Source organism: Falco biarmicus, chromosome 9 (genome assembly GCF_023638135.1).
Source record: "Falco biarmicus isolate bFalBia1 chromosome 9, bFalBia1.pri, whole genome shotgun sequence".
NCBI lineage: Eukaryota > Metazoa > Chordata > Aves > Falconiformes > Falconidae > Falco > Falco biarmicus.
In genome coordinates, this window is record NC_079296.1 from 9,285,814 (window position 1) to 9,305,629 (window position 19,816).

Here is a 19,816-nt window from a genome sequence, read left to right on the forward strand (position 1 = left end):
CCCCCCGCGCCGCCCCGCCCCCCGCGGCCCCGCCCCGCCCCGCCCGCCCTGCGCCGCGCCGGGACGGGACGGACGGGACGGACGGGCCGGGCCCCGGTGAGTGCGCCTGTCCCCGGGGCGGGGCGGGCTGCCCGGTGTCCGCGGGGCTGGGCCAGGCACAGGGACCCGTGTTGTCCCCGTACCCCTCCCAGGGGTCCCCGTACGCCCCAGGGGCTGCCCCACAGCCTTCCCAGGGGTGATCCCAGCTCCAGGGACACGTGTTGTCCCCCTACCCCTGCCAGGGGTCCTCATACGCTTCCCAGGGGACTGTCCCGGCTGTAGGGACCCGTGTTGTCCCCGTACCCCTCCCAGGGGTCCCCGCACCCCCCCCCCTCCCCCCAGGGGCTGCCCCACAGTCTTCCCAGGGGTTATTCCAGCTTCAGGGACACGTGTTGTCCCCGTACCCCTCCCAGGGGTCCCCGTACCCTTCCCAGGGGTCCTCATATCCTTCCCAGGGGGCTGTACCGGCTACAGGGACCCGTGTTGGCCCCGTACCCTGCCCCAGGGGCTGCCCCACAGCCTTCCCAGGGGGTTATTCCAGCTTCAGGAACACATGTTGTCCCCATATCCCTCCCAGGAGTCCCCATATCCTTCCCAGGGGGCTGTCCCGGCTGCAGGGACCCATGTTGTCCCCATACCCCCCCAAGGGGTCCCCGTACCCTCCCCCCCCAGGGGCTGCCCCACAGCCTTCCCAGGGGTTATTCCAGCTTCAGGGACACGTGTTGTCCCCGTACCCCTCCCAGGGGTCCTCATACGCTTCCCAGGGGGCTGTCCCGGCTGTAGGGACCCATGTTGTCCCCGTACCCCTCCCACAGGTCCCCATACCCCTCCGAGGGGCAGCCCCACAGCCTTCCCAGGGGGCTGTCCCGGCTACAAGGGCCCTTGTTGTCCCCGTATCCCTCCCAGGGGTCCCCATATCCTTCCCAGGGGGCTATCCCGGCTGTAGGGACCCATGTTGTCCTTACATCGCTCCCAGGGGTCCCTGTATCCCTCCCAGGGGTTGCCCTGGCTACAGGGACCCGTGTTGTCCCTGTATCCCTCCCAGGAGCCACCCCACATCCTTCCTATGGGGTTGCCCTGGCTATAGGGACCCATGTTGTCCCCATATTTTTCCCATGGGGCTGCCCCAGCTATAGGGACCTGCGTTGTCACCACACCTTTGCCAGGGTTGCCCCAGCTATAGCCCCCTGGACTGCGCCACATTGCCCCCACCGGGCTGCCCCACACCGACCTCGGGGCTCCCCCCATGCACAGGGACCCGGGGAGCACCCAGGGGGCACCCCCAGCCTCAGGGACCTGTGTCACTGCCTGGGGCCACCCCTGGCTACGGGGCTGGGGGCTGCCCCCGTGCCCCCCGAAAGCAGAACACCCCCTGCGAGGGGCTGTTTAACACCCCAGGAAAACGGGGAGAAACGCTGCTGTGGTTTCGGTGCTTTCTTTTTAAAAAATGATTTAGTAAAAAATTTTTTTGCTCTCTGCTAAGCGATACATTTGGGGAGAAGGGAGGATGGGAGCTCCTCCGGCGTGAAATTCGGTCTTGTGGAGGGGTGGCTGTGTATGGATCAGCTGCGGCAGGATCCCTGTGTTCCTGGAGAGCTTTGGGATGGACCAGGTTCATGGTCAATGTGTAGGGAAGCCTGCCAGATCCTAACACCTCAGGTGAGGGGAACGTCCTGCCCGAGCAGCTACTGCTCTTGTTCAGGATTCAGAAAAATCTCTTTTTGGCGGTGGGCAAAAGGCAGGAGAGAGCAGGCAGCCTCCCGCTGACACTGATTTGAGCTGATGTGCAGGTAGGGTCGACTGTGCATGTGTGCATTAACTCCATGAGTGGGGAAACATAGTAATCACCATAATTAAAAAATTAGAATTTACATCTCAGCTTTTTCCTAGAATCTTGTTTTGCAGGAGAAAAAAACTCCGGGGTTCTCCTGCTGGCAAGGACAAACCCTGTTTGTTGCTCATGTACTGAAATGACCTGGACACTCAGTCTGATCGAATTGCTGAACTGTCGCTGCCCCTCGGCTGTGAGATTTCTTATTCTTCACAGCTTTTGAACATGCAAACTCATGGATGGAACAGGTGGAGATTAACTGGGTATTACTAATTGCTAATCACAATGGCTGTCAGGGTAAAATTAGAAAGGGAATATTTTGTAGAAACCCAAGCCCTCCTGCTTAGTGCTCCCAGGATTTGGTTTTCAGGTGGGCAGTATTTTGGGGTTTTGTGAGCAGAGCCTTCAAGCAGGTTTTTTCTTTGCTGGAACAAGCAGGCAGAGGTGCTTTTTCCTGATTTTTATTAGCAAAATACTACTGACCCAGAAGACGGGAATGCCAACATACACCTAGTACAGGCTAAATCCAATTAGCATGTCTTGAGCTAAGAAGAAGCCAATTACTGTACATGACAATTCACTGTCATTGAAAGTGGTTTCGGCTGGGTCGGTGACCCATGAGGATGAGGGGGAGATGCTGCCTCGGGCCCCTGCTCTGCCGAAGGCTCCTCTGCCCGGGTGGACGCTGGTGCGGGGACTGGCTGTGGGATGCCACGGGTGGGATGCCCCAGACTGGATGTGGGGTTGGAGTCTCTGGACATAGAAGCTGCTGTTCCCAAAGCATTCCTCAGCCTATGGAAAGATCGCTTCAAGCTTTACGTTAAGTCAGGCTGGTCCGGTGAAGTTCAGGCTGCCTGTGGCTGTGGTTACCTCGGTCCCACCTGGCACTATGGACTTTAGACTGGGGGTGTTTGCACTCACCAGCCTAGAGACTGGGATCTCTGGGAAATATGGAAGTCAAGAGCAGATACTGGAGTAAGAGGAGGCATGAGGTGCTAGAAGAATTGTAGGCAGCAGCTTCATCTCTATTGTGGCCTCACTAAGCTTGGATACTTTCAAAGCCCAGCTGTAAGGTCCCAGGAGCATCACCTCGGAAGGTGGCTCTGCTCTGAGCAGGTTTGCCTAGGGAGCTCCAGACGTCCCCTCCTCTGAGGTTTTTCTTCTTATTCTAAATGAAGTTAAGATGTAGATAGTGTGTTATCAGCATACATATGCCTTATCCCATATCTGTAACAAGGAGAAACCTCTCTGCATTCCCAGTAACACTGTGTCTCCTCACCCACAGCCCGCATCCCAGCGGCAGGCACCCGAGGTGCGGCGTGATGCTCCCCGCTGCTGGCCGGAGCGGGAGCTGTGCTAGTCGGCAGAGCTATGGGGAAACTGCAGAGTAAAATCACCTTCCACACCACCAAATACAGGTAACGCGATGCCAGGCGACCATGCCTGAAGTCAATAAATCAGGTTCGAGAGTAAAGAGAGAACAGCAAATGAATAGAGACTGTAGCAAGCGTGTGGGTTTAGTTCTGTTATTGAATGTATGAATTGGATTTTTATTTTTGACCCTCACTTCTAAAGTCTGCTCGGTTTCTTTGGGGGACTGAAATCTAAAATGTAGCTCACAGGAGTGGCCAAGTGTGCAACCATGGCCGGGGGTCCTGCCCATGGCCGGGGGTCCTGCTCTGCGATGGCTCGGGCAGAGCTCTGAAGGGTAACAGCTCCAGGGGCAACTATTTAGCCCAAAGATCCAAACCGCTTCACCGTCTCTTCAGAGACGCAGCGGCTTCCATGGGCAAGATGAAGCAATTCAGTGGGTGGCAGCAGGGTGGGTGATCTCTGCCTGGGGACCAGCTGAGAGCACAGGGCAGCAGCAGGGGGCTCGGTGGGCTTGGCCAGGCTGTGCCAGAGCAGAGGGGCGCAGCAGAGCCTGCCAGGTGTTAGTGGAAGGGGAGGCTGGCGAGATCAACATTTCTTTTCTTCTTTGCACCAGTATGGAGTGAGTTAACACCTAAATATTTAGCAGCTCTAGAGATGGAATAGACCTGCTCCATCTCACCTAGTCCAGGAGCATTTGTCCATTCCCAGCTCCCCCTTGGCTTTCCAAAGGCAGATGTTGTCGCTCCCCAGCGCAGCCGGCGGTGCCATCTCCCAGACCCCTCTTGCACTGGGGAGTGACACCCTGGCTTTGCTCTGAAGCCCCTGCAGCCCCTGCCACTGTCTCTTTGCCTGCTGCTGCAGGGCCGATGGCTCCGTGGAAGAGACAGGACCTGTCCGAGCCGTCAGGCAGCACGGCCCCACGCACACCGATGCCGTCGCTTCTGTGGCTGCTCTCAAACCAGACCTGTGTGTGTCAGGAGGACGAGATAAGGTGAGGTACCCCCTGCCACCAGGCACAAAGCACAGTCATGAAAATGTATTCACAGGTTCAGAAAATAAGGTTTAAACATGAGCTTTAAACATTTCCGTCAATGGTAACAACTTTGTCAGTTCCTGGATTTGGAAAGAAAAGATGAGCTTAGAGTGAGAGCATGCACTGAAGCACATTGAATCAAATATTATAACCTCTCCTGAACTCAGATCACATCCAATGGTCTCACCCAGGCTTGGGATCACTGGATCACATGTTACCTGGCACAGGACAGGCTCTAAAGGCAGCTGCATATGCTGTAGGAGCTCAAAACCAGAAGAACATGTTCCCTCTCCAAGCTTGGGCTGTGCACGGGTCTCAGTGTAACATAACCAAGAACGTGTGTAATCCTCCTTCACCCGCTCTGCTGCTGCCCCTGCTGATGCCTCTCCCTGCTGCTCCGCAGACCGTGGCCATTTGCAGCTGGAGATCTGGGGCTGCACTGCGGCGGTTCGTCGGGCACGAGCGGGAGGTCTCCAAGGTGAGCAATGGAGCGCGGTGGGGTCTCTGGTACGGGTACCTGTCAGGGACTGGGGAGCCCGGAATGACGGAGCGACTAACTGGCTTCTCCTGTCTTGTCCTTGGCAGGTCACCGCTGCCCCTGACTCAGACAGAGTCTTCAGTGCATCGCGGGACAAGACAGTGATGATGTGGGAGCTTCACGGGACCTCGGGGCCAAGCCAGCGCTTCCTGGGACACGACCTGGTTGTTACTGGACTGGCTGTGAGCCCAGGTGAGGGACAACACACTCCCATTGCCCAGGGATTTATTGACAGCTTTTCTTGACTTTTTTTTTTTAATGTTAACTTGTGGTTGCAGATGCCTCCCAGCTGTGCTCAGGTTCACGAGACAACACCGTGTGCAAGTGGGACACAGAGACCGGAGAGTGTCTGGGCAGAGCCGCTATCTCCAGGAATCTGGTAGGAGCTGCTGGTTTCTTGCATCCTATCTCAGCACCTCGATGCCTGCACAGTTATTTGGCACATGAAGCCACGTAGAACAAATTTGCTCTGAGCTTGGTGCTGCAAGAAGCCCTTGAGGCACTGCACGGGTTGCCTGTGCACCTGGGGAGACCAAAGCTCAAGGCTGGTTACTCCCTTCTCCAAGTAACAGAAAATCCAGGAGCACAAAGGTACCAAGACCCATAGAGAAATGTATTAATGTTCCGACTGATAGCTGCTAGGGAGCACCTTGCACCGTGGGGGCTGCCTTCCCTTCTGTTCCAGCTCAGCAGCAGAGCTGCTATGGGTACCATCTTCTGGCTCCCGTGCCACGTACCACGGCTCTGTGTGCTGCTGAGCTGTTGGCACCTCCCTGCCTGCAAATAACCACGATTATATATATATATTATCTATATAAAATAATAATAGGGGAGCAACATTGGTGGGAAGTACAAAAAACCTTCATCCAACGTTTCCTGCTCGTAACCCAGCATGAGGAAGAGGGTGGGAGTGCGCTGGATGTGTACCTACAGGTGGATGCCAGCCTGGGCTGCAGGCAGGGGTGGGCTCCCGCTCATCCTTCCCTCTCCACAGGTCACACATCTGAGCTGGGTTCCAGGAGAACCTTATGTCATCCAGACCTCAGAGGATAAAACAATCAGGTAAATCCTTCATGTGGCCACAGAGAAGGAAGTTACAGCCTGGGGCACGTGGGGGTTATGGAAGATGCCGGCACACAAGCTGTCTCTCTGGTTGTCATGACCACCTGGTCTCCCATGCCCTGCTGGGGTGGCTAGTAGCCACCTTCCAGCTCACCTGGGTCTTGGAGCTGTAGCCTCTTGCCAGGGGAGGATGGTCTAGGGACATCCGTGGCTGTAAGCAGCACGGGGTGGCAGCTGTGGGTGGAAAGGAGAATTAAAAAAAGCAAGCTCAGCACAGCTGCTCTGGATGGAGATTGATCCAGAACAGATAAATGCAAGGATGCAGCATGGGGCACAGCAGCAAGGGCAAAGCACGAGGGCACAGCGAGGGTGTGGGGGGCGCGGGGTACGGAAGGAAGCCTGTCGTGGTGATGGTGCATCAGAGTCCCCCTCCCCACTCCCGTTCCTTCCAGGATCTGGGACAGCCGGGAGCTGCAGGTGGCACACACGTTCCCAGCCAAGCAGCACATTCAGACGTGCTGCGATGCCAGCCAGGACGGGCGGTACTGCCTCAGCAGCAGCAGTGGCTCCGCGGGCGAGGGCAGCGAGGCCACCGTGAGTTTGCCGGGCACCGAGTCCGGCTTTTTCTGATTTTTTTTCTCCCACATTCACGGGATACAGCAGAGGGCAGCAAGATCAGCACTCCAAGGATCTGCTTGCTCCCACTGTCTTGGCCTTATGCTGGTGTCACCAGCCAGGGCTGGAGCTTAGTGCCTTCCTGCCTGTCCCTTCGGTAAGCCTTCTGCTCAGAGAACAGCCGAGCTGACATTCTTCCTGATTAAAGCACTGGAGTTTTGTTTCAGTAATGGCATCAAGGAGCACGAGGCTCTCACAGAAAGCCTGTAAGGGGCCCTTTGCTCAAGGTGTTTCCAAACCAGGGATTCAGCCCTGCAGGTTCTCAGCCCTGTGTGTGAGCATCGAGAGGATGAGACCATCCCACCCAGGGAGAGCAGGGCTGAGGGCGGCAGCAGGCTGGAGACACAGCTATCTGCCCTGGCAGTCTTAGCCCATCAGCTCCAATGGGTGTGGGCACATGCTCAAATAGTCACCGATGGTGAAAATCCCCTGAGGTTTGAAGTTCTCCAGGACCGGGAGCATGAGCAGGGCCCAAAGGCAGTAATTGTACTCTGGGGATGGGCAAGGAGCTCTTTATCCAAAACCATCTTCCTCTCTTTGTAAAAGAGCTCCGTGTTGGCAAGTGGCAGCAACAGAGCCTGAGCTCGAACCTCTGCCTGTTGCCTTGCAGCTGTGGGACCTACGGCAGACAAGAAACCGAGTGTGCGAGTACAAAGGGCATTTACAGACCACGACCTCATGCGTCTTCCTTCCACGCGGCCCAGCTGTCACCCCCAGCATTGCCACGTCCTCCTACGACAGCACAGTGAAGGTCTGGGACCGTGACACTGGAGGTAGGGGAGGGTCCCGCCCACGCCACGCGCCTCACTCTGGGATAACTGTTCCCTTTGTTTCTGTCTCCTGGTGGTGATGGGCACGATGATGCCTGAAATCTCTGGGTTTTACTCTAATCCAGCTGCAGGACTGGGTGGAGTGTCCTTCCTACAATAAAAGGAAGCAGCGATGAGAGATGGCTTTTAAAGATCCATCCGAGTTCAGCAATGACAGGACAAATGATAAAAATAAAAACGAACAGGGGAACTCCAGGGCTTTCCACAAATACGAGTGGAAAGTTGTAAAAAACAGTCGTGCTGGAGGACAGAGGGCTGGTGAGCAACTGCCCTGCCTTTGGTTGTCCCCTTGAGGGGAATCACGGCCGTTTGGGGGGTACCTCTGCCTGCTGGAGGGAATTACTGCCGTTTGGGGGGTACCTCTGCCTGCTGGAGGGCTTGGCGAGGGCAGAGTCCTCACCTGAGCTGGGCACAAAGGCTGTTAACATGCCAAGCCCTGCCGTAGCAGCAGGCTTGTTAGTAACGCCTTGCGCAGAAGGCAGGGACCTCTTGGAAGCCATTCAGGTTCACAGACACACACCAAATGCGGTGAAGTCATCAGCATTAGATGCTCCCCGTGGCTAAGCCCCTCTCCAAATGCACTTATTTACCATAGGATGAAAATAGAAACCTGATGATCCCCTGCAGAAAAGCTCTCGCCTTCTGTTTCACTCACCTCTTCTCTCACCCTGGTGCCCGCACACGCCAAGGTGGCCGCGGGGTTGGCAGCAGATTTGTTTTGATCCTGTTGCCTCCACAACTGGGTGACTACCACAGCGGCCAGCCTTAATTCAGCTGCTCCTGGAAGGGTGCAAGTCACCACAAGAGGTGGTTGCCTGACTGTCCGTGCCAAATGCAGCTGTTGGCAGCTCAGCGTGGGGCTGGGGTCCCTGCACTAATGCTGCCTCGGGGTTTGTGTAGTAAGAGACACGAACAGAAGGGCCGATGGACATTGTAAGTCTTATTTCTCTTTCCCTTTTGGAGGTTTATCAAAACTGCATGTTGAGTGTAGCACAGCCCTTAGGAAAACCATTTCTGGACCATAAGCAATTTGGGAGAAAAAGGCAGGTTGGGAACGCCTCCACGCAAGACCTGCAGCTCTGCCCAGCGGGGTCGGTCTGTCCATCCATCCCCGCTTTGTCTCCAGGGAAAGGGCAGAGCCTGACGTCAGCCTGGATCCCTGTGAGCTGGCCACTGCCCGACTGGGCAACGCACAGGTCCCCCGTGGGGCTTACAGGGGTGGAGGGTCTCTCTTCTAGGGGGCACGTGCCGATGCCTTTGGCTGCGGGGACCCGGGACAGCGAGGGGTGCAGCTCACCTGCCTCAGGCGAGCAGGCAGAGCCAGGTGGTGGGAGGTTGGTGTGGTCATGTCTCATCTTGGCAAACCAAGCGTGCCGAGTGATTTGTCTCTTCCCTCAGCCTGCCTGGCCTCCTTGTGCCTCGAGGGATCGGGACCACTGGTCTCACTGGCCGTCTGTGACAGCTCCACACTGCTCTGCGCAAGTTTTCACTCGGGAATTCACGTACTCCGGATGAGTGACGGTGCAGACCCGGCGCTGGAGGAGGTGGCAGCATTTTGACCGTAGTAACCTCCCTGGCAGAGACTGCCCTGCGAGGGGAGGCGACTCCCCCAGAGCTTCCCCCCCGACTGCCAGCACCAGGAGAGCGTTCACACGTAGAGCAACGATGTGTGATCAGTGGGGCGGCCACAGGGGGATTTACTGGTTTCAGATTGTGCGTGTGGGGAAGGAACTAGAGCAGTCTAGAAGAAAAGCCACATCACTGATACATTCAGGCCAAGTTCTTGCTCCCGAGTGAGCCTTCTGCATTTTATTTACAGAATCTCCACACAGGCTACCAAAGGCTCTTGGAAAATGAAAGGTATTAACAGAGGCTGAATAACACCATACCCGAGGGCTGTATGGCGACCTACAAATGACCGGAACAGGCTGGAGAAAGCCTGTGAGCCTGACTTGGAGGGGAGGGTGGACGCCTATGGACTGTCTCCAAATTACAGCAGAAAGCACTATCTGTGGTATAAAACCAAAGTCCTAAAAAGTGGAAAAACATCACCCAAGATCTGACTCCAACCAAGCCCTGGGAAACAGAAGCGCTTCAAAAATACCTCAACCCAAGACCAACTAGTGACTACAGCTATCGTAACGCATGTTGCAATAGCCAATTTCTTTTTTTTTCTTTAATATAAAAAAAAACAAGTCTTAGTTGAAAGCCATTAACGTCTCCATTCCAGTTCATAAGCAGCACCTCTGAGCTACTCCGCTGTCCACAGCTTGAAGGTTCTGTCATAGGAGCAGGTCGCTATCAGCTGGCCATCGAGGGAGATATCCAGTCCCATCACCTTCCCCTCGTGACCAGCCAGGGTCTTCAGAGGGGACCAGCCAGGGTGAGTCCAGATCTTTGCGGTGTTGTCGTAAGCGCCTGTGAGCAGGAAGTTACCGTGATTGGCTGCAGCAGAGGATGAGAAAAAGGGAGAAGTGAGATTTGCAAATAATCCCACGGCAAATCTTTTCTGCTAACCAGTACAGGTCTTCCTGACCTGAAGATGTGGTTTTGAGTTGCCCCTATCCCCTGCCACCTCAGCTCGGGAGAGGCAGGGATAAGGAACATCAGCCGGGAGGTACTTACGTTCAAATTTCACTCCAGTCACCAGGTTCTGATGGGCAGGAATGGTGTAGATGCACTTCCTCTGGCGGAGGTCCCATACCTTGCAGGTATTGTCACCACTGCCAGTTGCGACGTGGTATCTGCCAAAGGATGGAGAAGAACATGTTGTTGGGAGCTGGGTTTGTACTCAGAGCTCCCACGTAAACCACGCAAGCTCCTTTCTTACCCATTTGGGGAGAAGTTAACCCCGTAGATCTCCTTCAGGTGGCCTTCTAGAAACATGATACAGCGTCCTGTGCGCAAGTCCCACACCCGGCCAAAAGCATCCAGTCCACTAGGAAGGGAGAACCCAAGCGTTGCCCATCAGGCCTCAGCAACTGCCAGAGTAGGCTCAGAAATTGCTGGGGCACTCGGCATCAGCCAGCAACAAAACCTTGATAATACTGCACACCCAGTCCTGCCACAAAGGACACTCACCCAGTCCCAGCGAGAGACCCATCCGTGTGAAAGGCAATGTCATAGACCCCTTTGCTGTGCCCCTCCTGATGGAGAATCTCTTCCTGAGCTTCCAGGTCCCACAAGCGCCACGAGTGATCGTAGCTGTAAAAACAAAGTGTTTGTCCAAATACACGTATCTCCAAGGAGAGTAACAGGATATTTCATTAACTCTGTGGGCATTTTATTTCCAGCTGCAGACCAACAGGGTCTCACGTGAGGGGCAGACAACAGCCCAGCTGCTGTCAAGAATGGCCAACCCTTGCCCATGCTGGGCTCCTCTGTGGACAAGCAATGGTAGTCACTGGGCTACCAACTAGACAGCTAATGGTAATGTCTTTGCAAACAATGAAATCTCTGTACCAGGTAGTACCCAGGAACCTCCCAGACGGGTGCCACATCACACGTGCCACTCTCATGCTGTGTCCTTCAATATCTGCCACTGGTTCATCACTAAAAAACAGAAACAAAAATCATTGGACACTGGTCGGAGGTGGCTGGCTCTAGCCAGGCCTCTGCAAATGTTATGATCACAACAGAAGAACTGCTAATTAAAGGCAAGCCAGACAGGAACATCAGAATTTTAACTAATGACTCCAAATTCTGCCTTTTGTTCACACACCTAAAGCTTTAAATAAAACCCCTTTATCCACACTCATGTTGGTTATAACGTTCTCCTGGGATAACTGTTATTCCTGAAAACTAACAAGGCCCTTGTCATTAGCACTTTGAAAGTGCAGAAACAAAATGTGGACTACCTGAATTGCAGGGAGTTTTTTTTCTGTGACTACACAGAACACATCCTGAACTACCGCAAATTCTGCTATTCTGAAAAACTGCAGGGAGGCAAGACAGAGTGAATATTTATTCTCCCAGAATTACAGGCAGTAGGTCAGCAGCCTTCAGCAGAAGGCCTGAACAGCATTTAGTTTTTCCAGCAGGCTAACTAGAGATGTGGTCACGTAAGACTAGTAAACGCCCTGTCCCTTTGCACAGGTATGCTTCTGCAGTTAGGAACGGCAACTTTCAGCTAAGGATGAACAACTGAGGATCTCACAGCTGCCTGCCTCTTCCTGAGGTGCACTGCAGGGCTCCACTTTTCAAACACAGCTGATGCTTGGTATCTACACCGTTCCCTTCTTTACAGGCTTGAGACAGATGGTGCACGTGTTCCAGAACTACACTGTGCAGTGACAGAGCCACTTGTTTTCATCACAGGCTGAAGCTTTTGTGCATGGTCATATATTTGGTTAGTCCACCTCCCAATACTGGTGCTTTCCAATAACTCAAAAGTTCATTTCTTAATACTCAAGAGAGGAAATTTCCTCCTAAATGAAAGGTTAGAATGAAATGATCTCCAAGTCTTCCATCCATCACCCAAAGCAGTTTACTAATGCCCAGCAGCAATTATGACTTGATTCTTTTCAGATAATTTCCCCTCACCTTGATTCCCCTAATCAGGGTGATCTCTTTTCCTGCTGAAGAAGGTGGCACATACTGAGGCCAGGAATTGCACTGGTATAACTACAAGAAAAGGTTATATTTGCAGGAGGATGGTAAATGTCCAGTGTTTAGTAACACAAAATAAACCCCAAAACAGCAATGCTGCAGCTGTGCATGTCTGGTATCGTTCTGACCTTTCAAGGCTCCAGAGTTTGACAGAACCATCAGCCGCACACGAGGCCAGGTTAACATCCTTCTTGTCTAGGGAGACAGTGGCTTTGGGATGGAAGACTATCGCTCCTACGTTGGTGTTGTGTCCTTAAGAGAAAGGAAAATTAAAATTCATCATCTGCCACATGATCTTGGCCAATTCTTCAGAACAGCAGCATTTATTTGTTACTAATTAGTCAGGTACCAGTGAACACTTTCACCGTGTCATCCCACATTGGGTGAAGTTGCATTATAACGGCCAGACACATTGGTCCTGTGAACTGCTAAGCTGCAATTCCAGTAGCACTGAGGTTTGTCATCCTCAAAATGTAGTGAAAATTTAACATATAAATCAAGACACTGACGAAATACAAAATGTGAGGGCAAAAGTTGTGACCCCTGTTCAAAGAACCTTACTACTGTTAAATGACCTGGCCAAAAACGCTGGTATTTGGATCAAAATAACTCAAACCAGGTTTTGAAACAAAACAAACCACCATTCAGAAACAGAAACAGCAAACTTGAGTCTTGGCTCTAAGAGAAAAGCCAAGACTTCCTCTTGGTTATCTGACACGTGCCCATGCTCCACAAGCCTGACTGACACTCATTAAAATAAAGTCTGCCCAAAGAATACTACACTTTGAGTCACAAAGTAGTGCAGGTCTGGGAACTCAACCCAGAGAGGAACAAAAGAACTAAGCAAAGAGTCTCAGTGAAAGTCGCTTTTCTCTACCTCGTAAGGTGTGAACAAGGTTGCAGTCAGGCACAGACCAGAGCTTGCACAATCCGCTCCTGTTGAAGACAAGGAACAGATGTCAGCATAGACAGGAATGTCAAAGAACAGATCAAACAGAGCTGCAAAGCCACCCTGGGGGGTTCTGCAGTAGCTAAAATACCAGGACACTTCAGGCAACCATCCATGGGAACTAATGGACTCAGACAGAAACCTCAGCTAAGCTCTAAACCGAAGTGAAGAGTTCAGAGTAGGAAGAAAAACCATTTCTGAACTCTTACAAGCCTCCAATAACATCCCTCTTCTTCACTCCTGCTGTGCTCTCCCAGCCCCTAAAGCAAACGCTGTACAAGAAAACTTACCAACAGGCAGTAGCGAGAAGTTTGGAATTGGGGCTGAAGTGGCAGTAGGACAGCGGGCGATCATCTCCAATCTGACTGCAGAAGTTATTCAAGGACTGTAACCAGACAGACAGAAAATAACTGAAGTACAAACAAACTAGAGAAAGCCCCAGCCAAAAACTGAGGTGAAGGAGGCAAATGTACACAGGAGGAGGCAGAGGCCTTTGGAAAGTCACTTCCAAAGGGAGGAGCTGCCCAGGAGCCACTCCAGCTCCGAGCAGGAAGGCCACGGAGCCAGCCTGCCCAGTGTAAGCTAGCACGGCCCTGGGGCGCAGCTCAGCATTCCATGTGCCACCCGCAATACGTGCCACCAATAACCCTGCAGGCCTGCTTTGTGACTCTGGCTTTAACAGAGAACTTACTGTAGTTTCAGCCTCTTTCTACAACTCATCCAACAAACGCAGCTGGACAGACTAGGGCAGGCAGTGCGGTGCGCTTAGGGGAGAAGCAAATCCTCTGGCAGATAATGCCTCTGGGTGTAAACAGGATTAGAGTGGCACCACACTGTGTGCTTGAGCCTCTCTGTTAAGCTGGGAATCTGACTTAACAAGCTCAAAAAGGGCATCCCAGAGTCATCTAAAGCATGTTTTGCATTACTGTGTTGGTTATTATTTCCCAGTGACGACCGTACAGGTAAAGGAAAGTTAGCAGTCCCTTCCTAGCCAGCTAAACCTGTGAGAAAGCCAAGAAAAAATTCCTTTAACTTCACAGGTAAGCGGCAAGGTAATGCAGGGGTATCTCTTCATCCCCTGCCATGCAAAGGGACAACTCAAGTACATCTCTCGAATCACTTGAAGAAAGAGCTAGAACATGCTTTATGCATAACACAGGGAAAGAGAAAAAGCAGAGCTCTCCAACAGAAGACAGTGCAGAAAACTACACGCATCTCCCGACAGCACCTCTGAGCAGCTGATCCCTTTCTGATATCTTTGGAAGATCAGCAAAAGTTGTAAAAACAGCAGCTGAGCAGCTGCCACACCTACTCGCAGGGATTTGTGTAGCTCCTGTCTCTGTGATGTCCTGGTTGCCTCTGGAATCTCTTTGAGTAGACGGGCTTCTTCTAGCCGCTTCACTGCCCTGTGAAGAGAAAAGGTGAAGTAACAAGCCTCTACATTTTCCTCACCCTGCTGCTGGAAACAGGCTTTTCCCTCTTCTTCCCCCAAACTGGGCCAACTCGAGCCAGTCACTGAGAACTCAAGCTCTAAGCTTACTGGACCTGTCTACCAGTGTATGTTCCCTATTCCTTTGACCTCAAATATCCTGCACTACCCACAGTGGGATTAGCAGCTGGATTTTACAAAAGGCTGCATCTCCCTCCTTCGTTTGCGCTCTTTTATCTCACCTGGGCAGCGAGTAGTTAGCAAGCCACAGCCTCGCTGTTTTCAGACTGCGTGGTCCTTCGTGGTACCAGGTTTGCTGATACTGTAACAAAAAGAACAAAACTGAAGAAAAAACTAAGGTGATACTTCTCTTCCATTCAGTTACCTTAGATGACTTCCTCTTAGTACATTAAGTGCCACCACAGCATCTGCTCTTAAATCTTGCTGTGTTAAGGCCTCTTTTTAAGGGCATTTTGCATAACTATAAGCCCTAGGATTAAGAGACTCAAGTCAAACGCTCAGCCCTATAAATCAGAACCTGACGTGCTGCTGTTTCACTCAAGAATATTCCAATTGAACACTAACTCATTTTTACTTAATGACGTACAGCTTCCTCCTTGCCTACACATCGCCCAGTAAAAAGAACACCCAGAGCTGCAGAAGCTGTCCTTATTTCTAACAGCAACCTCAAAAAATAATAAGGAAAAAATGGAGTGAGAAAAGAGACAGGAGAAGCAAAAAGAAAGAAGAATCAAAGGCAGAAACATGTAGCAGCAGGAACATAATACTTTCTTCCCAAGTATGAAGACAAACAACAATGAAAGACTCACTATACTAAGGAACAAACATCTGATCTCCTCTTCTATATGCCGTACGGAGCTCGGAATTTGGTCAGCGAGTACAAGCCAGACTTAATGCTCCTGATTTAGACAAAACATTGCCCAGTTTTGCTAACGTGGGCAATACAGAAGCAGCATGAAGGGATGACAAAAGAACCCACAGACTGACCAAAACCAAGAGTCCTGGACATAGTAGAGACTGTCAAAGGAATCTTAAAGGGTATCATACAAATCTCCCTCAGCACTGAGAGAACAAGAGAGACCATTACCTCTTCTTTGGATTTTTTAGACCTGTCGTCATCTTTCCTCGTCTTTTTTAATGCATCTGTGCCAACCACTGAAAGGATATTTCTTAATCTGGAAAGAAACACAGGAAGTTGTATTCACTCAGTGAATTCTCAGCTAACCTGACAAATAATCACTGCCTGCCTTTCTTGCTGCACTGCAATGAAGTGTTACTGACTCGCGGCACTCACTGCACCCCAGCTAAAAGGAAAACATCAGGGATTTGATAAATTGAGACCCTGTTTGCAACAGCCAGGGCAGACACAGCACCTCTCCCTCCTTTCTGCAGGGCCTTCTCCAAAGAGCGTGATGGGCTCCCCAAGTGCTCGCAAACAGGCCTTCACTTCAGAGTCATCAGTGGAGACGTTGATCTGCCGGGCTCTCTTCCTGCGCTCAAACTCAGCCAGAACTTCTGCCTGCCGCTCGCTCATGTGGTCTTCAAGATCAAAGACCTCACCTGAACAAAAAAATGAAATTGTCAGATTGAAAACAATGGTTGGATGAGAGATCCCTCTCAAACAGGAAGATCCAAACACAGAGCCAACCGTCCAGGCAATGGTGTCATAGTTTTGATTTTAAATTATACTCAGAAGCTGAGTATAATTTTCAAATTTTCAAAAGAAGACTTCTGAAAACTTCATATTCCAGAACGAGGGGGGAAAATAAAAAGGTGGTTAAACATTCTCACCGCTGCTTATGTTGATGTTGCCAGCCTCAATCGCAGCTTTCATCCCTTCTTTTCCCAGCAGCCCTGATTCTCCTTTTGCCAGACGCTCCCTTTCCTTCTCTTCCAAACTGCCATAAAAGATGGGGGCCCTCTTGGGTGGAGGAGCATCGCTCTCTTCTGCAGGCTTGCTCTTTGCAGCCTAGAAGGTAAAGGCAGAATTTTGGCAAAAAAGGAAATGACAAACAGCCTGGCTGTGCACGAAAGCACTGCTCTGCTGGAGAAAGTTTGTACGTACATCACTAAGAGACCCTGAAGTTGTATTCGAGTTGTTAATTTTGGACTGTTGTCCCAAATACGAAGATAGAAAATAAAACGCCATGTTAAACAATTTGCATAAGTTAGACTGAATTATTTTCTGGTTATTATCTGCTTAGACCTCATTCTTAAGGCTGGGGGATTTTTTTTTTTTTTAAGAAAACTTTAAAACACACAGCTTTTCCTAATCTTGCTGAACAAGTGCCAGCAAAGGCACGAGCAATGCCTTTCTTAAAAAAAAAAAAAAAAAAAAAAAAAAAGGACCAGCAGCTCTCGATGCCCTTTACCGGGAAGCAGTGGAAGATGCTCCCAGGAGCGGAGCGTTAGAACAAATTTCCAAGAAAAACAAAAGGGTTCTGTAAAAACGCATGAAAACACGTAACCGCTCCAGTCGCGGCCCTTCGAATAGCTCCGGTGTCACCAGCGGCGCGGGGCGGGGGGGAGGGGCCTGCCCCACACCAGGGCCGCCCCGCCACAGCAAGCCCCAGGCCCAAAAGCAGAACGGCTGGGCCGGCCCGCGGCCTGTCCCCGCTCCCGCAGGGGTAACGGGCCCGGAGCCACCCACCCACCCACCTCTGCAGGCGCGGGGGGGCGGGCGCCGCCTTTCGCCGCCGGTGCCCGTGCAGAAGCCATGGTGGCCGCGCTCCGGTAGCCGCACAGAGCCGCGCCGAACTCCACCGCCTCACAACCACTTCCGGGGGACGCGGGGCACGCCGGGAGGCGCGGGGCACGCCGGGAGGCGCGGCGGGAAGCGGGGCACGCCGGGAGGCGCGGTGGCGCTTAGCGGCAAGACGCGCGGGGCACGCCGGGAGGCGGAGTAGGCTGGGCGGTGCGGCCCGCGTGGGTGCGGCGTGGGGCGGCGGCGGCGGCCGAGGCGGAGCGGCGGCGGGCGGTGGCAATGCTGCGGCGGAAGCCGACGCGGCTGGAGTTGAAGCTGGACGACATCGAGGAGTTTGAGAGCATCCGGAAGGACCTGGAGGTGCGAGCGGGGCCGGCCGCCCCCGCGGGCCCTGCCCGCCCCTGGCTGGGCGCGCCGTGACACGACCCCTTTGCCCCGCAGAGCCGCAAGAAGCAGCGGGAGGACGCGGAGGTGCCGGCGGCCGGCGAGGAGGCGGCGAGCATCGCGCTGGGCGCCGACCACAAGAGCCGGGAGCAGATCATCAATGACCGCATCGGCTATAAGCCTCAGCCCAAGGCCGGCGGCCGCGCCGCCCACTTCGGCACCTTCGAGTTCTAACGGCGGGGGGGACCCAGCAGCCCTGGGGGGGGCCGGCAGCCGCGGGGGGGCCGGGGCTGGTGGGTCTGGTCTCGCCATCCCTCCCCTTTGCTGTTTCAGTTTGCTGGATGTGGGTTTTTTAAGTGGGTCTGGTTAACACGCCCATTAACGTCCCATGGCCAAGTGTCTCCTTTGAATTAAATATGTCTTTTTTTTTTTAATAAAAAAAAAAAAAAGCAAGCCACATGAACTGCTTCAAATGGCTGAGGAGACCACGCAGGCAGGGATGGAAACACCCAGGATGCCGGTGTTTCCTTCACCTGTGTGTGCCCCGATACAGCAAAGCAGTAAAACACTGCCCCTGCAGAAGGATCCTGTGGGGGATCTTGTAATTTAGTAATGTTCAAAATGGAGACGGTGAATGTGTTCATTTAAACCTTTCACCCTCCAAGCTGGTGACCCTGCTAAGGAGAAGGTACCGGGGAGCCTCTCATTAGCGTTTTATAGGCCTGTATGAATAAAGGCGGCAGCTCCAGGTGCAACAGATGGTGGTTCTGGATGCTGCTATCCCCCTTTCCTGAGAAGGCCGGGAAAGCAGCCCCCAGGCCTGTTAAAATCCCTCATCCCCAATTTCAGAGATGGCCCTACAGCTGCTTCTCCCTCAGTGTCACAGCTGGGCTGTGGGTTGGGCCCTCAGCCGGGAATGGTCACAAATGCGGATGCAGTAGAGCACACTGGGCAGGTGGTTGTGGAACAATATCCCCTATTTTCTGATCAAGCAGTTTTTCCTTTACCCTTCCATTCAGCCCTGGGGAGCACATCACCCCAGCTGCAGTGATTTGTCACCCTGTGATGGGAGTTTCAGGTAGTTGCCTGTGATGTTTGTGGCTTGGATCAAAGGTCAGCAAGGATTTCCTTACAGGTGGCATCATATAAAAGTGGAAAGGCAGACTGATTTCTGGTGGACTAACCAACATATATACCTGATGTTGCAGCAGCGATCCGTACCACCACCAGCTGGCCAGGCAAATCACCGAAGGGTGTGGTAATGCAGAGCCCCAAAAAGGAGGGGTCAGCGTGCAGTGAGGCAGCCCGAAGAAAGCGAGTTATGAAAACTGAAGCAGGTTGTTGGTGTTTAAGCAGCTCTGCTCCCTCCAGCCTGGGGCAGGAGGCAGAGCAGGGTGCCAGCAGCCCTGGGGCCAGAGGCTTGCTCTGCTCCTGGCTGGGACTGTTCTCAACCATATTTCAGCACAGCGACCAGTTTATTTTTTCAGTGTCTCAAGTAGTGCTCCGAACTGGACTTGTTAAATTCATGCTTCATGTATTATAGGCACATCACATCTCAGGTCAGGCTGGGAAAATGTAGAGAACTTAAATGGGAGTGAGCCACAGCTTGGCCTAGAGCAGGGCTGCTTTTCCAGTCTAATACCACATAAAATTACCAGGGATTGCTCTGCTTCTTGGGTGTTCCCAAGGTGCCCCAGGTCTGACAGGGAACCACCAGAGCAGGTTCTAAACATCCTGTGGTTGGACAGGGGAAGAAAACCCCAGGCAGCCCCTCACTCCTCTTGAATGGATGAATATGATCTAGAGTAAAACCCCGCTGAGAGAGACCAGCATTCCTTGCTGTACGCAGACACCTTCCACGCACCGAGGGGCCTCACTGTTACAGCTCCCTAAAACTCCTGTCCTTTGACTCCTCCAGCAGATCCAGGAGGCACCCATTCCTCACGGATGGGAATTCCATCTTGGCTTTCCCCCCGCTCTGTGAAGTAACTGGACTGAAGCAAACTGTGACTCATGCAGCATGTCTTCCCACACTCCTGGTTCCAGTTGTTGCTTGCACTTGGGGCAGGCCCAGAGGATGCTGCTCCTCTCCCCCATCCCTGATCACCTGAATCCCCTGCCACTCACGTGCGCCGTCACAACAGGTACCAAAGAGTCCTGCCAGAGGAAAGGGGCAAGGAAAGGCCACGCTGGAGTTGCCTCACTGTAGGGCCTTTTGCTAATAAAAGCGAGCACTTACTCTTGGCGTCAATTTGTGAGTGGTGCAGTAAGAGCTGCCAGCCTCCACTTCAGCTGCAGTCTGCTTTGAGGATTGTTTCAAAACCCCATATCCACCATAG

General features: G+C 52.8%; 3 protein-coding genes across 6 annotated transcripts; 2 read left to right on the forward strand and 1 right to left on the reverse strand.

Annotated features, from left to right (window-relative positions):
• Window positions 1–40: 40 nt before the first annotated feature.
• WDR31 (WD repeat domain 31) lies at window positions 41–9,431 on the forward strand. 3 transcript variants are annotated; one of them, XM_056352763.1, is made up of 10 exons: window positions 41–96; window positions 3,156–3,288; window positions 4,106–4,235; window positions 4,681–4,755; window positions 4,863–5,007; window positions 5,094–5,194; window positions 5,810–5,877; window positions 6,330–6,471; window positions 7,163–7,325; window positions 8,781–9,431. In XM_056352763.1, the coding sequence occupies exons 2-10, from the start codon at window positions 3,242–3,244 to the stop codon at window positions 8,939–8,941; spliced, it is 1,032 nt and encodes a 343-aa protein (XP_056208738.1). In that variant the 5' UTR covers window positions 41–96; window positions 3,156–3,241; the 3' UTR covers window positions 8,942–9,431. The 3 variants fall into 3 exon arrangements, with proteins under 3 accessions (XP_056208738.1, XP_056208736.1, XP_056208735.1); XM_056352761.1 differs by lacking the exon at window positions 41–96 and adding an exon at window positions 461–2,118; XM_056352760.1 differs by lacking the exons at window positions 41–96; window positions 3,156–3,288 and having other exon boundaries at window positions 4,113–4,235; window positions 4,469–4,755.
• PRPF4 (pre-mRNA processing factor 4) lies at window positions 9,159–17,194 on the reverse strand. 2 transcript variants are annotated; one of them, XM_056352758.1, is made up of 15 exons: window positions 17,048–17,174; window positions 16,455–16,499; window positions 16,181–16,358; window positions 15,763–15,949; window positions 15,477–15,564; window positions 14,611–14,690; window positions 14,252–14,345; window positions 13,230–13,324; window positions 12,868–12,926; window positions 12,119–12,242; window positions 10,845–10,934; window positions 10,464–10,586; window positions 10,213–10,320; window positions 10,008–10,126; window positions 9,159–9,827 (listed from the first exon to the last, which is right to left on the reverse strand). In XM_056352758.1, the coding sequence occupies exons 1-15, from the start codon at window positions 17,105–17,107 to the stop codon at window positions 9,634–9,636; spliced, it is 1,644 nt and encodes a 547-aa protein (XP_056208733.1). In that variant the 5' UTR covers window positions 17,108–17,174; the 3' UTR covers window positions 9,159–9,633. The 2 variants fall into 2 exon arrangements, with proteins under 2 accessions (XP_056208733.1, XP_056208734.1); XM_056352759.1 differs by lacking the exon at window positions 16,455–16,499 and having other exon boundaries at window positions 17,048–17,194.
• Window positions 17,195–17,273: 79 nt separating this feature from the next.
• Window positions 17,274–17,940, forward strand: CDC26 (cell division cycle 26). Its single transcript, XM_056352771.1, has 2 exons — window positions 17,274–17,453; window positions 17,535–17,940. Exons 1-2 carry the CDS (start codon window positions 17,373–17,375, stop codon window positions 17,709–17,711), a joined length of 258 nt encoding a protein of 85 aa, XP_056208746.1. The 5' UTR covers window positions 17,274–17,372; the 3' UTR covers window positions 17,712–17,940.
• The last annotated feature ends 1,876 nt before the right edge of the window (window positions 17,941–19,816 follow it).

Coding starts and splice junctions, on each gene's coding strand:
- PRPF4 (XM_056352758.1), bottom strand. CDS start 17,107: ATGGCTTCTGCACGGGCACCGGCGGCGAAAGGCGGCGCCCGCCCCCCC. Junction 14,691..15,476: donor CTAAAAAATCCAAAGAAGAG/GTAATGGTCTCT, acceptor TTTTTGTTACAG/TATCAGCAAACCTGGTACCA. Junction 10,935..12,118: donor AAACTCTGGAGCCTTGAAAG/GTCAGAACGATA, acceptor TCTGTTTTTTAG/TGATGAACCAGTGGCAGATA.
- CDC26 (XM_056352771.1), top strand. CDS start 17,373: ATGCTGCGGCGGAAGCCGACGCGGCTGGAGTTGAAGCTGGACGACATC. Junction 17,454..17,534: donor GCATCCGGAAGGACCTGGAG/GTGCGAGCGGGG, acceptor TTTGCCCCGCAG/AGCCGCAAGAAGCAGCGGGA.
- WDR31 (XM_056352760.1), top strand. CDS start 4,489: ATGTTACCTGGCACAGGACAGGCTCTAAAGGCAGCTGCATATGCTGTA. Junction 5,008..5,093: donor TGGACTGGCTGTGAGCCCAG/GTGAGGGACAAC, acceptor TTGTGGTTGCAG/ATGCCTCCCAGCTGTGCTCA. Junction 5,195..5,809: donor CCGCTATCTCCAGGAATCTG/GTAGGAGCTGCT, acceptor CCCTCTCCACAG/GTCACACATCTGAGCTGGGT.